Below are 16,593 nucleotides of genomic sequence, written 5' to 3'. Positions count from 1 at the left end.
TATACAAGAATAAGACTTAATTTTAACCTATTGTATGATCACCTCTATGTAAGCTACACAAACACATGTAAAGAAGGACAAACATATTTTTTAAAATCAAATGAATGAATATTGTGGAGGTTTGATTTTTTTTAGAATATTATTTGGGGTTTTTTTGGTTCTGAGATGGCAAAACCCCTTTCTGAAAGGAGTATTTCCAGGGACAAGGGGAGAGACTTCTGGTGGCAAAGGTCAGGGATTAGGGAGTGGGACTTCCGGTCCCAAAACAGCAACTAGGGGCAAGGCACCTATCAAGGGGCAGGGCCACCCGTGCGGCCCTCAACAGTTTGCCAAAACTCAGTGAACAGCCCTTCACCCAAACTAATTGCCCACCCTTGAGCTAGGGTGAGCTTTCCTAGCAGGTGCATTTAACATTGACACCTTTGACTTGTAGGGTTTCTGGGGGAGATAGAGAATGCCAGGTGAGACTTATCAGACAATCTGGCGCTGGATTGCGTATTCAAACCTGCCCCTGGCTTATTTCTATCACCTACCACTGCTATTCCATCCCCCCCACCCTCTGGTCACTTGCTACCACTGGACTGTGCTCTATGACCTCACTCCAGGCTTCATTGTGGAAATCAAGACTGCAGCCTTTTCAAACAGGGTTTGTACTTTCACAGTCTATGGCACAGAGGATAAGATCACATCTTCCTTTTCCCATGAAGTGGTATTCAATAAGGAGAGGACATGAGGAACCCTCCACCCTGTATCTTAGCCCCAGCTCTGGCAGTTCCAAGCCTTTACTTCCCTGGATTAAGGGTACACTAGCCACTTCACAGATGAGGCAAAGCCCTTCCCAGTTGAGTGCCAGGAGACTGTATATCTCTTCAAAACAAACCCCACCAAGAGTTCCAGTACATACAGTGCCTTAAACCAACAAAAGTCATCCCTGTAGTCTGAAATGAATGGCAGTTCTAGGTCATTACCAGGTTGGGCAGGGCAATCATCATGAAGGTGTTTCTGGGCCAGATGTGAAGGTAATTTGGTTCCATGGCAAACTGAAAGAGAATGGAAGATTTTTCAGCACCCCATTAGGAAGCTCATTACCAAAGAATCACTGCAGAAGGACAAGCAGAAGAATACGGTAAAGTTTCAGCAAGGAGGGGCTTCTTCTTCATTCCCAAACCACTTACTCCTGCTGTTACCTCCTTTCTCTACCAGTACAAAAGCCATGCAGCCCCCTTAGACCAGCCCTTGGAATCACCACCTCCTGCCTTCTTAGCTAGTGCAGCGATTCCTTCCTTTTTCCTTCAGCATACAAGATGGTTGCAAGATCCCTCCCATATAAGAAGCTGACAGTTCAGGGTAAGGTACATCTAATCCCAAGCAGTGGAGGGAGAGAAGGTGCAAGGAGGAAAGCTGATAGTCTGTGGTCAGTTGTGGTCCCATAAATGCTATAACACATGCTCCAGAAATTTTCAGGCATGGAGCAGAATGGAGGTGTCCGCTACGTGCATTGTTAGCCCTTTGCAAATGAGGAATTGCATTATTTTACAGTCAGTGGTAAAACAAAGGTAAACTGATGCATCACCATTGCCTACAACCAGGAGTTAAAAGTTTGCTCCTTCAAGAGATTTAACCCATGGGAAGATTAGAGTACTTTCACTGAAGGCATCTATTGAAATTTCACTGCAGTCAATATTCAGAGGATAATGGGGACAAAATTACAATCTGCTTCTTGAGCCCACATTGCTCATAACTTTCAACCCAAGTAATTACTTTGTGCAAAAGTAAAGGACATACATCTTCAACAGAAAAGGCCTGTCTGCTGCTTCAGCTCTGTGTACACAAAGCCCCAATATTTTCTAGAGAGCTGAGTCTGCTACAGACATGCAGGCTATAATTGATATAAAAATACCAGTCTAGCCCTTGTGTTCATATAGATTGCCTTGAAAACAAGAAAAATGGCAGTCATGTCTGCCTGAATTTGCAAGGAGCCTGAAACAAAGGCTCTGAGAAGAAGGAACAGCCTCTTTCATCCTTGAGAGCCAACTTTCTTAGCAAGGATTTCCCCAAGGGCTGCTGCAGCAGGGATTTTATGTACTGGGGCTAGGGAACACTAACATCATAGCAGAGCACAGGGCAGAGCTTACTTACATCTCCATCCCTGGGGGGGATAGTTAGCTCCATGTAGCCATGAGGAATATATTCATGGCTGTAGTTAAAACACGTTTGCCTCATGAACTGCTTCCTGACTGTCGAAAAGGCTCCATCACATCCCACTATGAGGCCACAAGTGATTTCCAGAGTTGTTTCATCACATCTAAAAAAACAGAGAAATCCGGTGGAATAATGCTGTTTCTTTTGGACTTTTAGCAAGAAAGCCCCAGGGGCCCTGCACTTTGCTGCTGAGGTCCTATGCCTATTCTTTGACTGGACTTTCTGCACCATTTAATCTTTTATAGTGTGAGCTGGCTGCCTGCTCAATGCTAGTGGATAAGATCAGGGCTGGGATGTAGAATTGTACTGGAGGTTGCGAAAATTGGTGCGTGTAAAATAATGAGAGATTTGCATCAAATATCTCAGTTATGGAGTGGAAACAGAGGTTGCTGACACCAGCAGGTGACTCTGCCCTACGTGTAACAGTGTTCACTGTTACAGGACTATGCTGGTCTAACACAGTCATGCTCCGTCACTGGCTTGGGAGTCTGGCCTGTTTGTCTGGGATTCATCAACACTTTTAGAAGTCAAATCAGCCTTTCTTGCAACTAGTGCTGAGCAAGGAGTCCCTCTGGAGGTAAACAGCTGTATACAAGCCCTCATTATTTTCAGACAGGACAGGAAACACCAGAGACTTGTTAGGGTTTCTAGTGCAAAGGCCTGCAATTGTAATGAATGCTCAGCCCATTTTCCTCCTTCACATACCCCTGCTCATTGTCTGCTTACACACACCTGACTCCAATCTCAGCTGGAACCATCTGTAGTTGAATAATCTCACAGACGCTTTTGCACAATGGCCACTAAAATTTTGTAAGAGGAAATGCATCAGAAATCAGGTGGACTGGTTCTATTCAAATCATGTTGGGCTGCAATTCAAATCGGCCTCTGGAAAAACAGTTTACCCCAGACAGCTTGAAATCAAGCACAGTCCTGGCAGAAACATCTGTTACTTGCAGAAATAACTAACGTGTCTGGTTTATTGCTGATTGAATTTTGGTTGATGAAGTCGTTTGGCTTTCTTTAAACTCTTCATGAAAGGGCTGACATGTCTGATTCTTTTTAAAACTGATGCTAATTGTCAGTTCAAAAACAACAAAACTGTTTTGAAATGGCCTGCCCCAGTTGTTTGAGTTTTGATTAATCAGTAAGCAAAAACTAAAGGAAGACAGCACTAGGAGGTCATGCTGTGGGTTACCTTTGTATAGTTAATGTCCTTGATTCAGCATTGCACTGGCAAAGCTTGTGTTCAAAGTACAGCTTAGTATTGGGATACTTCTCAGCAGCTGCAAAAAGAAAAGATGTTTAAAGGTAAAGGTGAAATTCACCTGCACAAATAACCCCGCTCGATCTTTTAGGATACTGAGACTTTCATTTTTAGAACAAATTAGATCCCTTTTAATAGGAGTGTGGTGCAAGGTGTGACAGCTGTGTTTTGGTTTAATCTTGTGAGAAGATATTTAAAAGTGCAACAGATCATAGTATCATAGAAAATTAGGGTTGGAAGGGACCTCAGGAGGTCATCTAGCCCACCCCCCTGCTCGAAGCAGGACCATCCACAGCTAGATCATCCCAGCCAAAGCTTTGTCCAGCTGGATCTTAAAAACCTCCAAAGATGGAGATTCCACAGCCTCTCTGGGCAACCTGTTCCAGGGTTTTATTACCATCCTAGTGAAAAAGTTCTTCCTAATATCTAACCTAAACTTCCTTGCTGCAACTCAGTGGCGATACGTAGGGGGTGCATGGGGGTGCACATGCACCCCCTGTGAGCACCGGTGCTCTCCCTGTCAGGCCGCGCTCCCTGTTTAGCCAGCAGGCAGAGGGGCAGGCCAGAGCACCAGTGCTCCCCCTGCAGCTGCACCACTTCTGGAAGTGGCTGTGGGACTTCTGGAAGTAACTGCGGAAGTGGCATAGCCACTTTTTTGGTGAGTGAGATTGGCCATGGGCCTCCCTGCCCCCAGTCAGTGGGATTGGCTGCTGGGGGATCCCCACGGTCGCTGACTGATGTCAGGGAGGGCACATGTCCCCCATGACTCAAGAGGCATCAGTCACCCATGCTGCAACTTGACATCGTTGCTCTTTGTTCTGTCATCTGCCACCACTGAGAAGAGCCTAGCTCCATCTTCTTTTAAATCTCCACTCAGCCTTCTCTTTTCTAGACTAAATAAGCCCAGTTGCCCCAGTCTATCCTCATAAGTCATGTGCCCTAGGCCCCTCAACATTTTTGTTGCCCTCTGCTGGACTCTCTCCAATTTGTCCACATCCTTTCTGTAGTGGAGGTCTCAAAACTGAACACAGTGCTCCAGATGTGGCCTCACCAGTGCTGAATAGAGGGGAATAATCACTTCCTTGAATCTTCAGGCAACACAGCTACCAATGCAGCCCAGTATGCTGTTAGCCTTCTTGGCAACAAGGGCACATTGCTGGCTCATATTCAGCTTATTGTTCACTGTAACCCCCAGGTTCTTTTATGCAGAGCTGTTGCCCAGCCAGTTAGCCCCTAGCCTCTACTGGTGCCTGAGATTGTTTCATCCTAAGTGCAGGACGTTGCTCATGTCCTTGTTGAACCTCATGAGATTTCTTTTGGTCTAATCCTCCAACTTGTCTAGGTCACTCTGAATCCTAGCCCTACCCTCCAGTGTATCTACTACTCCCCCCAGCTTGGCATCATCTGCAAACTTGCTGAGGGTGCACTGTATGCCATCTTCCAGGTCGTTGATGAAGACATTGAACAAAACCAGCCCCAGGAGTGATCCCTGGGGCACTCCACTTGATACCAGCTGCCAACTAGATATTGAGCTATTGATTATTACCCTCTGAGTCTGATGCTTCAGCCCATTTTCTATCCACCTTACAGTCCATTCATCGAGCCCAGTGGTTCTCAACCTTTGGTAGCTTACGTACCCCCTGCCGATTGACGTGGCAAAAGTGAAACCAGAAGTCCCACCATGGCACTTCCGGTTTCGCCGCTGCAAGCCAAATCCCACTTCTTCCTCATGGACCACGGCCTGAGGCAAAGCAGCCTGCATGGGGCCTCCCTCCCTGTCCCCTGGCACACTGATGCTGGGGAGTGAAAGCCCCAGCGACCCAGATGTGGTGGGTGGGACAGCGGCTGAAACTTCTGGCCCAAACAGGCAAAGATACCTCCAACCCACTGGGCGAGAGGGTGGGCCAAACTCAAAACATGGCACCCATGTACCCCTTGCCTGTGTCTCGTGTACCCACAGGGGTATGCAAAGCACAGGTTGAAAAACATTGATCTAGCCCATACTTTCTTAGCTTGCCTCGAGAATGTTGTGTGAGACCACATCAAACAATCCTGGCAAAGTATTTGTATTCACCAAAATAATCATAATTTTCAAAAACAACTTCATGGATACTATTCTGGGCCTGCATGCAGCTAGTAGGAGACACAGGCAGGCACCTACCAGCCAAACCTGGCATGCAGCTGGATGGATTATGGAGAGATACCTTTTAACACATGCAAGTTCTTATTTTTTACTCTGATAATGCACGAATAATTGAAACTTGGAGGGTAGTTGTATCCGTTCTCTTCCATTTAAGATAGTTGTGAGAAATCCTTGAGCTCTTTTGTTGATCCAGGTAACTGAGACCATAGAATCTCCCACCAGATCAGGGATCTGAACTGTGTAAGGAGAGGAGGTTCCTCTGAGCATTATTTTAATGGAGCTGTGTGTGAAATAAAAGCAGGAGAAACAGAGCAGGAGACAGAATAGGAATCAAGCACCAGATGGTCACAGAAACATTGGTTAGCATGATCCTGGGAAAAGCCTAAAGACGTGCGCTTTGGGGTTAACTACTGGATGAAAGCCAGTAGGTTTAGTTTTGGAGGTGTGAGCAAAACCACTATCTGCCATTGTTTGATTCCTCCTGTGTTCAAGGAAACAGGACTTTGTACCTTCTTTGTATGTAAATAGGATTGCATCAAAGAAATGCCTGACTCCATCAGCAATTCCTCCTCTTAAATTAATCAGCACACAGGACCCCAAGTTTTAAATGCCCCTCAGGTTAGAAAGAGGTAGCAACAATTCTTTCCTATTAAATGTAGTTAAATGTATTAAATGCATTCCGTGCTGCATTTTAGTTTGACGCAGTACAGTTCAAACACCGAGGAGATGGGGGTTTAAGGTTGCTTATACTCTTTAATCTCCCATTATCACTATTCAGTAAACTTCTCATCTAAAGTTTTTGCTTCCCTATGCAACAGGAGGCCATATCAGGCCTTTGAGGTTGTATTTAAAAATAATTCTTAAAACAAATTTGTATATCAAGTCCATAGACCTTTGTTTTAAATGCTGCTGCTGGTTTCTTTCATAAAATCCTAAAATGTATTTTTTTAAGTTAGCATCCATCTAGCAAAAAAGCTTAGAAAAAGAATTAAATCCCAATTTTCAAGAGTATCTACTAATTCCAGGCACCTAATCTGAGATGATATTAGGCATCCAATATTCAGCAGCCACATTTATAAAGTTGGATCCTACTCCTCTTTGTCCCAGTTTATTCACCCATAAAGCGTGCATAACATTTATTTGTCATACCAGGATGCCATGGAGTTAATGTTTGTCAAATGCTTTACTGTCCTTGGATAAAAAGGCTCTAACTGATTTTTAATACTTATTTGTGTTATCAGAGGTACATATTAGGCCATATTTACAAACACTCTAAGTCAATTTTTAGTATCACAGTAGACCCAGAACTCTTGGAGAAACTGCACTTTCAAAAAAAAATATGGTAAAAACTTAATTTTTTTTGGCTCAAACCCTAAATTTTTGAAAGTATGACAGTGAAGAGGGACTAGGAGTATTAAAAAAGGGCTAGAACACTTACCAGTTAACAGCTCTTTGTTTAAATTTGCTCTGTCCACGGACAGAATGTACTGCAAGAAAAATAGTGAATGTTTCTGAAGACTTTTTGCACAAAATATTAAACAGATGGTATGACAAGCACCAGTTCTTCCAAGTGTCTCCACATAAACATAACTGCAAGCACTTTAGTCCCCCTGAAGTCAAGACACATCTCTCACTCCACAGTGTCCTTTTCAGAGTGTGAACACGTGATCTGGCCCTAGCAGTTCAGCAGCGGTCTACCTACTGTGGAGAAGGGATGGCGGGGAAATGGGGACAAGGAATGTGGACGGAAGGGAGGATTAGAATAGGGAGGCAGACTGAATTTGGGGAAAGCAAGAAAGGACAGCGCAGTGGGACAAAGACTTGGAGACTGAGGGTGAGGGGTGGCTGAAGGAATAAGGCAGGGGTGAGCAATTATTTCGGGAGGAGGGCTGCTTACTGAGTTTGGCAAGCCATCGAGGGCTGCATGGCAGGCAACCAGGGGCAGGTAAATAATAATTTTCTAAATTTTTTAGGGGCCCTGCGGGCTGCATTTTGCCCACCCCTGGAATAAGGGAATGTGATGGGCTGCAGGAAATTAAATCTATATTTAGATGATTGGCCTGTCAGAACTACACCATTGGGACAATTTTTGTGAGGGCTTAAGGGAGTAAAGATATTTGTTTTATAGTTACAAAAAAATAAATTACATGGTTACTTGGCTGCACTAGTGGCTCCATCAGCCAAAAATCTGGGAAGTGTTCGATTACTTAACGTTGATGATGTGCAATGTATGCAATACATAGAGTCCATCCACTGAGGACTTCACACTGTTAAAGCATGGCTTTGCCGAGAGCAGAAGCAATGGAAAATCCATGGCGGGGGGGAGGGAGGGGTAACCTGGAGTTTTTCCAAGGATGCTGTGAGTTTCCTCCTAGTGGGAATCCTTTAACTCATGAGTTCTCAACCAGGGGGTCCATGGCCCCCTGAGGGACTGCAAGCAGTTTTAGGGGGATCATGCCTGAGGGCTGAGGAGGCAGGAAAGCAGCACTTAGGTGCCACCAGCTTCCAGGTGGAGGGCTCGGGCCAGGTGCTTTTCATGTTGGACTTCTACTGACTGAGCATGGCACTGCATGAGCTGCAGAAGCAGGTGGCAAGCTGCACAGTGCTGTTGGTGCAGCAACTCAGCCCACTCTTTGAGTGCACTTTCTCATGTGCACCTGCTGCAGCACTGCACTCTACTCCTGCCTGGGGCAGGGGGGGCATAGGTGACGCGTGGGGCTTTGAGGGGGAATGCCCCCCCTTAGATTTCTGCACCCATAGTAGGCACAGGGCTGCAGCCTGGCTGGACCTCCACAAGCAGAAGCCACCTTTATGGTCCAGTGGGCAGGAACCAGTGCTGGAGGGCAGAGCGGGACGGTGAGCCTCGTTGCCACCGTCGCTGCTGGGACCCCCACACCAGCTGCACCACCAGCAGTACAATGAGTAATGGACTGGCAGGGCAGTGCTGCCCTTAACTCCTTCTGCTGCAGGATGGGAGATGGGGTGGGCGGCTGCAGGTTGGGAGTGAGGGGCACTGGCAAGGCCAGGGGGCTGTGTGTTGTGAGTGAGGGGCACCAGCAGGGCCAGAGGACTGCAGGTCAGAAATGAGGGGGGCCTCGAGTCCAAAAAGGTTGAGAACCACTGTTTTAATTCATATTCTGTGTGCAATTACTACAGGCTCGGTGATCTCAAGTAAAGGACCTGACTCAAAGCCAGATCTGGGGAAAGTTGTAAGAAGGAAAATACCTGGTGTTTTGTCCCATAGGGAATGGAATACTTTTTGCCAGAAGGTGTGTGTATCCTCCTTGCAAACATGGGAATGCCTTTGGACACAATCTGCAATCAGAAGGAAAACAGTTTTAAGTGTCTCAAACTCCCATTAACAGGCCCATTGAATGCAATGGAACAGATTGCTCAGGAGATATGTTATCTGGCTTCAGGCAACATGTGAGGTTTTGCACTCTGAAACTAGTTTGTCCTTTAGTGAGTTACTAAGGAAACATTTACAGTTGCAGACGTAAAACCACCACATTTCACTAGGGTGACCATTGGCCCTGCTTTATACCAGAGCATCCAGTTTTTAAACATTTTGTCCCCTGTCTGTTTCTGAATGAGGAATGGACAGCAGAAAGTCCTGTTTTTCAGTTCTTGTCAATCATTTGTCTTTGTGATTCTATAAGCCTGAATGTCTGGAGTTTAGACCATAGCCAGCCTTCAAGTGGGGCTGGGCTTGGAGTCAGGCCAGGGGCTGAGAGTTTTTTGCAAGTCCATGCCCTGAGCCAAAGTCTCCTGTAGCATCTACCTTTACTGTAGAAGTGTACCTTCACTAGACTTTAAAGCAGGCAGAAGGCAGGGTAGATATGCACCTTATAGACTAACTACAGTTGAAATTATATATACAGCCAAGCTTTTGTAAGCTGACTCTGTGAGCTTCAGCCCACAAAAACCTTGTGTTATATATAGACAGACAGACAGACTTTGGTTAGCCTGTAAGGTGCAAATCTCCCGTACCTTCTACCTGACTTAAGCCTACCACAGCTAATTGTGTCTCTTTAAAGAACACCTTAAACTTGAGCATTTATGGGAGAATCCAGATCTCAAGCTGGATGTCTGGGGCCTAGACATAGAAGTCAGTCTTCCTGTATGACTTCTGGATGCCACTCTAGTCTCCTGGCTCACTTCTACTGACTTCTATCACTCCTGCCCTTACTCCTTCTGGAAGGGAGAAAGGAATGAAAATAAGGAAAAGCAATGTCATGAGGAGCAGCTCTGCCTCCCATATAGCTGTCTGATGGTTTTCCAAAACAAGCACAGTGTATCTGTAGATCTCCTGATCTGACAAAAACCCAGCAGAGTCCTAACTGCATAATATTAGTGTAGCCCTTGCTGGTGTTTCTGTGCCTTGGTTCCAGTGCCAGGCAGCAGAGGAAGGTGTCAGCTCCTGGCATGCCGTAAAAGGAGATGTTACCCCTGCTTTTGCAGTGATCTCTCACATCTCATGGAGACAGTCTAGGGATGACAGCTATGGCTTCCCCTTGGGACTTCTGTTGCTTCTTGCTGTTTCTAGTCAACGAGCAATCAACATTATACACCAGCACTTAACTGGAAAGGCCATCAGGCTTAAAAAGAAAGGGTGGCTACCTGCTCTTCCATTCCAATGGCTTTGAGGGCCTGGCGTCCCCTGTGAGACAGTGCCAAATTAATGCTTCTGCCACGGGTGACTTTGGCAACTCGAATATCTGCAACAAGATAGAGACTGGTTTGTTACTGCGGCACTGATGGCTCATGCACAAGAGCCAATGGCTGTGCATGTGGAACATACTCTAGATGTCAGATTCAAAACACAGCTTTCAGCAGCACCGAGACAGACCATTTTAGCTGCACAGAAGTGAGAAAACCAAGCTCAGGTTTCTGCCACAGCTTGAGCGCTCCCCACTAAAACCAGCTGCGGGGGTTAGCTCTAGCGCTGCCCTGCCTGTAATTCTGCATGTGAGCTGAGGGCCTTTGCCCCCACAGGAGACCCAGGACATTTGCCAAGACTGTATTTTAGCCCTCCAAGTTATTAAGGAGCACTTTTCTTCACCCTGCCCCAACACAGATCAATGGGATGCATTTCAGTAGGGGAGCAACTGCTACCTTTTTGCTCTCTGAGTACAGCCTCAGTCCATGACTAGTCTCATGGGGGGAGAGACTCAACTACTTGCCATTAATAAGGATGGATGAATTGGACCCTATGGCCCTGACTTAAGGCAAAGAAAAGACTCCTAGGGATTTCAGTAGGCTTTGTGGCAAGCTCTTAGTGCTTGAAAGTTTTCCTTCAGTACATGTGGACCCAGCCTTGAGCCCCTATTCAGGCTCAATTTCCAAGTGCTCCCAAAGGCAGGCTACTGAGCGTGGCTTGGAGCTCAACTCCCTGCTTTACAAAACCTTGATTCTCCTATTGAAGAAACACAGGCTCGTCCACCAGACCTGTAACACTGGATGGCAGCGGATAGTACCTCTCTGGAGGACAGACAGACTAGCAGTCCCTGGAGTGCTATAGGAGGTAATGCCAAGATTTGGGGTCACAGTGCAGATCAGCTTTGCCTAGTGCATGTACTGTAGTTGTTTCTGTAATCTCACAGATCATTAATATTTCTTTATTACTTCCATGTGCTTTGCATCTAAGAGAGGTATCAAAGACCCCTCCTAGACACCACCCAAACATTACTAGATCCACTTACTGGTTTGGATCTATTAGAACCATTAATTGCTGGCCACATTAATCACCCTTTTCTGAGTTGTCTTCTCTTACAGAAGCTGAAGCACATTCCTTCCACAGACCTCTACACAGATGAGTAATTTCAGGCCATTACATCATTTATGAAAAAAAGAGCTCTCTCTTACAGTACAGACAAGGTTCTTTGGGTAAATGTGATATTTTTTATTAGACAAACTAAATAGTTGGAAAAAATTGTTCTTTGCAAGCTTGCGAGCACAAACACCCTTCCTCAGGCACAGGGAGAGTCTGCTGGTGTTATGTGTTTTCTGTTCCACCATGAAGTGGAATAGAAGCCATGGAGCACAGGTAGTGCTGAAGGCCATATTTTGCTAGTGTAGGCCACAGGGAAGGAACCACATCTGCCCCTCTACCAGCGTAGCAAAGAAATCAAGCTGCTAGAAGCCTGTCTAGCTCTTCTGAGGGCTGACTGAAGAGCACAAATAAGGCAACAAACAACAGAAGATTTTAGAGACACTTCCTCATTGGGTTTCTTCAGGCTCAGAGAAGCAGCTGCAGCTGAGTGTTGCACAGGAAATGGTAGGCTGTGTTAATTACGCAGAATCACGGAGTGAGTTATGGGTCATTCCTCTCAAAATTACCCCAAGCCAGGAGAGAGTTTCTCATTGTTTGCATTCAGCAAATTAACGTTTTGCACAGAATTAGCAGGCAGTTCCTATTTTATAGTTCACGCTATGCCAGGAACTCTTACACTGCACCACTTTTCTGAGTACATTTGTTTCTCCAGCCACCCTGACAATCGTCTACATAAATTGCTCAGGCCTGATGCATTTCACTGGGTGTGACGGGACTAAACTGTCATGGGCATTGGAGCGAATAGCAAGCTAACCTCAGCATTTGCTACTGTATTGGGTTGCACTTGTATTTAATTGACCTCCAGCAAAGCCCTTGGAGCTCAATGCAGCAGTTAGATCTTGAGCCAATAACAGGACTTTGCAGTCTGTACTATCGACCAGACCGCTAGGCAGAACAGCCAAGGTTGAGGGTAGAACTTATCATAGACTTTGTACTGTTGGGGGCTAGATTTGGAATGACTTTGGGGCTATTCGCGTTTCAGTTTTCCACCCAAGTCTCTCAGTGAACCACAGTGACCGTCTCAGGCACTGAGGGAAGGTAGGGGCAGTTTGGCACCAATTAATGGTATGACTCATTAAGAGGGGTATCCTTTACCAACACATTAGCACCCTTAGCCTTGTAATTGGACAACCTGCTGTGTCAGAGCAAACCAACTCCCTGAAGTCCTGGGAGGTGAACCAGCTTTATTTACTGCTCTAGCAAGGTGAGCACAGGTGTTCTATTGGATTAGGTGTTGGTAAAACATTTGTCACCATCCTTCATGTTTGGTCCCAGGCTGAAGCTCAGATCCAGTGCCATCTGACTGGTTATGTTTGTCCAGAGAGCTCTGCATAAATGGTCTCATAAATTATATGACTATATTTCACATGCTCTAAGCGGCTAAATGCTAATGCTCTGTTTATTGAAGCAGAAATTAAATTGTATCACTAGGTGATGTAGTATTGCCATGAATATTAGAGAACAAGATTTTATCCCTACTCCTGTATTATTCATTAGTCTCTTCCCATGCACTTTGCCCGTGTGAGCCTCAGGAACTTGTACAAGTACATCTTGGAAGTGTAAATATATCTGCAAGTAGGTATTTATACTTGGGAATATTACACTTGGGTATATTACACTTGGGAAAATGCCTTGGCAACAATGGGAATTCATTCACTAACTTAAGTACATCCAATTTTCTCTAATGCTTTCCAACTATGAAGCTTATTCACTGGTTACCTTTGCCACTAAATAACTTAAGCTAAAATCAAACTCTTTGATAAAAGAGGGCCTGTTTCCTTTAAAAGTTAAACGTGCAATTTTTTGTGTGTGTGCAGTAACTTCTCTCAGTATCATCGTGGTCATCCACCTGGCACAGATGATGTTGTATTGGGTTCTCTAACCTTGCTACATGCTCAGTTTTTGCAGATACAGAAAGTCAGTGAATATTCCACAGCATTACATCGAACCACATGTTTCTAATTTGGTGATTAATCTTTTATGACATGGATCACAGTATTATGTGCACATGTAAATTCTAACAATGTCATTTTAGGCAGGAAAGTTCAGAGTGAAAATGTTCTTTTTTTTTTTTTTTCAGACAGGCCCACAGTGTGTGTTTCAGTTCCAGTCTGCGGTTCCTTTTTTTAACACTTCTCTGGCTGTGATGGAAATGAAGTGATGAGCATAGTAATACTATAAATATAGTCAATCTGGGTTTACCTTCTCTTGCTTCAAAAACATCAACTTGGAACCCTCTTCTTGCAAAGAAACAGGCATTTAAAGCACCCACCTACAAAAGAGTCACCAAGGTATTCTACAGTTAGAGAACAATTTAGGTTGGATAGTTAATTTTAAGCACACAGCGCCACTAAAATACAGGTCCTTCTCAAGCAAAAGGGGACAATCATTTGATACACAGATCATCAGGGAAAAGAACCCACCTTGACAAAGCGTCTGGGAGATCTCTTTTAGGCAGAATGTAGGGCATGATAGCCTCTAGGGTGCCACCCTACCCTGTCTTTTGCCTGATTTTGGACTAACATGGCTAACCACTTCTCTTCTCTTACTCTGCATATGCAGAGTAAGAAGCCTCATTTTCAAAGTCCTCAGATTAAATCACAACAAAGTTTAGTGCCTGTCCATGGCTCAGGAAGAGCCTTGACTCAGCAGCAGAAGTACCTACACTAACACTGACCCTTGTGTATACACCAGGACTGGAAAGATTTTGCATCCATTGTGAAAACTCTTTTTATCTACCTGGAGGGAAATTGGGTGTTATAGACTTCTCTTTTGAATTGACTCTAGAGAAGCTACACAGTGTACAAGTTTGCCTAAAAATGCAAAGGCAAGTATATACCATATGTAGCATATATACCATACCTTTGCCTGATGTCTATCTTTGTTTTCTGTCTACCCTTAACAAAGATGGCAATCTGGTATTTAGCTTAAGCTGCATTTCCTTCTTCCCCAGACCTGAAGAAGGGCATTTTGTGAAGGCTTGTCTAACATCTCTCCTAACTCTGCAGTTGGGCTAATGGAAGAGATCACCAAAAAGCTCTTCCTTCTCACATATTTCTGGGACTATCATGCCTATAACAGCACTCCAAGCCTACTACTATCCGTAACACCAGTTTCCTACAAAAAACAGTAATGCTGTTGGTACAAAGTCCTGGCTGCACAAACAATTTTACTTCCTTCCCCATTCCTAACTCAGCTAAACCCATATTTGTCCACAGGCTTCTAAAAAGGCAGGCAACATAAAGCCAGTTAAAAAGTAGGATTGAAATTTAAACTCACTAGTTAAGCTCTTATCATCTTGATTTACAAATCAAATTGCTGGCCACAAACAAGCAAATACCATGCAAAGGAGTAAGATAAAGCAGGCAAGGGAACTTGGCTGCAATTCATAAGCCTAGATAGTCTCCCCAGCAGTCACTTCCCTGGTCTACGGTGCATTTGCTTTCTGTGGTTGAGTCCAGTTTTATCAGCTGATTTCTATAATGATCGGCACATTTAAGGGCAAGCCAAAATTGACGATATGTACAACCAAAACAAAGCTGCTTCTGTTACACCTCTTCCTGTTTTTATTCCTTGGTAAAAATAAGACTGTTTGTATGAAAAGCACCACACCTTCACCCCGCATGGCCAGGAAAAAGAATACAACCATAACTGAGACAAGGGTGCATTTCTTACCAAACCCCCGCCAACGATGGCCACCTTCGTGTCCTGAACATCAGTAGAGTTCATGACTGCAGCAATTGCTGTCTATAGTATGGTTTTCACTGTCTTCTGTGCCCAGAGGGAAGAGTATCTCTGCTCACTGTTACGCTCCACAAGATACAGCAGTCAGAGGGGAGGGGCAGTAGACGGCTGAGTCAACACACATTGATATCAGTTATGACCCTGTGACAAAGCTACACCAAGCCAAGGGCCTAACTCCTTTCAAGTACCTAGTGCCAATGTGATGTGATTTGCAGAGGGAAACTGCAAACACAAACATGTCCCATCATGCATATTTTGTGCCTGATGTGGACAAACAAATGTTTGGTGTATAAATATTTCCCATGCTTGTATCTCGAGTGAGTGGGATTTATACCAGTTTGGTTTCTGCTTAGCACTCAGCTAGCTCATAAAAACAAAGAAGCCTTTCCAGCAATTAGGTGATAACTTCACAGATACCTTTCTCTGGGGAAGAACAGACTGCTTGCTCCTCTCCCAAGGGTCCCGTCCCAGTGTTCCCTTTCCTCAGAAGCCATACACAGCTGCCAGTGTTTTGGATGTCATTCTGCTTTGGAGCATAGGCCTGATGCCTAAATTGCAAAGCTCCCTCCCCCTGTGAATAACACGGTAGCAAGCCTTCACTGCCTCTGCAATTTTTAGCATGCCATTAAATCAAATGGATTGCTACACTAAAAAGATAAGACAAATTGCATGCAGAGACCTTTAAAGAGTGAAGCAAATCTGTTGACTCTTTTACCAAATTTGTTGATGCTCTTGCCAATGTGTCCTCTCATAAATGACATATGGGAATTAAATTGTATCCTTAGAAGTTTTGTTTACCCAAAACAAGTAAGTATGTTTTCTTATCTAAGAATATAGAAGTTTAAGGGCAGAACAAAATAAAGCCCTTTACCACCTTACCAGTATGTAAATCAACATCTATCATAATCAAACTGCTAAATTGCTATATAGCAAATAAACACAGACTACTGTCTTTATGAACTATTTAGACCAGGGGTGGGCGCAATATGGCAGGATGAGCCACAGCTGGAGGGAGAGGAGCTGAACAGCACCCAGGCAGCTGCAGATACACCAGGAGCAGCCCTTCCAGTAAACTGTGTGCTCTGGCTGGATCCAGGCCAGCAAGCATGGGCAGGAATATGGCGCGGGCTGCCCTGGGTAGGGCTCCACCCCATGTGGAGTGCCACAGGGGCAGGCATGGACCACAGCACCCAGATGAGCTCAGCTGTATGCTCCCCCTCTTTTCTCCCCCATCCAGCTCCCAGGACCTAGCACCCAGGCAGCCCCCCCACACCCCTCATACATCCCCCACAGGGCAGGGACATGCAGGCAGCAGATCACAGCATGCTGTCACCGTCCCACAACCCTGCCCCGTGATCCCAGCCTTACCCACCTGCTTCAACCCCCCCGACTCCGCTCCCCGCCCAG

The 16,593-nt window shown here is 45.1% G+C and overlaps 1 protein-coding gene across 1 annotated transcript in view; it reads right to left on the bottom strand.

Moving 5' to 3' along the window:
* The window catches only part of KMO (kynurenine 3-monooxygenase), a 31,571-nt gene extending 16,303 nt beyond the window's left edge, over positions 1-15,268 (bottom strand). Inside the window, exons 1-8 of the mRNA XM_019523304.1 lie at positions 15,118-15,268; positions 13,645-13,714; positions 10,230-10,327; positions 8,835-8,924; positions 7,048-7,096; positions 3,398-3,485; positions 2,140-2,305; positions 969-1,040 (exon numbers count right to left, since the gene is read on the bottom strand). Coding sequence (XP_019378849.1) covers positions 969-1,040; positions 2,140-2,305; positions 3,398-3,485; positions 7,048-7,096; positions 8,835-8,924; positions 10,230-10,327; positions 13,645-13,714; positions 15,118-15,171 — 687 coding nt within the window. The 5' untranslated portion in view covers positions 15,172-15,268. The remainder of the gene's footprint in view (positions 1-968; positions 1,041-2,139; positions 2,306-3,397; positions 3,486-7,047; positions 7,097-8,834; positions 8,925-10,229; positions 10,328-13,644; positions 13,715-15,117) is intronic.
* Between the last annotated feature and the right edge of the window lie 1,325 nt (positions 15,269-16,593).

The sequence above is a fragment of the Gavialis gangeticus genome, unplaced genomic scaffold, assembly GCF_001723915.1.
Source record: "Gavialis gangeticus isolate Ggan-Ray unplaced genomic scaffold, GavGan_comp1, whole genome shotgun sequence".
In the NCBI taxonomy this organism is placed as follows: domain Eukaryota; kingdom Metazoa; phylum Chordata; order Crocodylia; family Gavialidae; genus Gavialis; species Gavialis gangeticus.
Note: the sequence above shows the minus strand (reverse complement) of the source record. Positions and strands in the feature narration are given on the sequence as shown.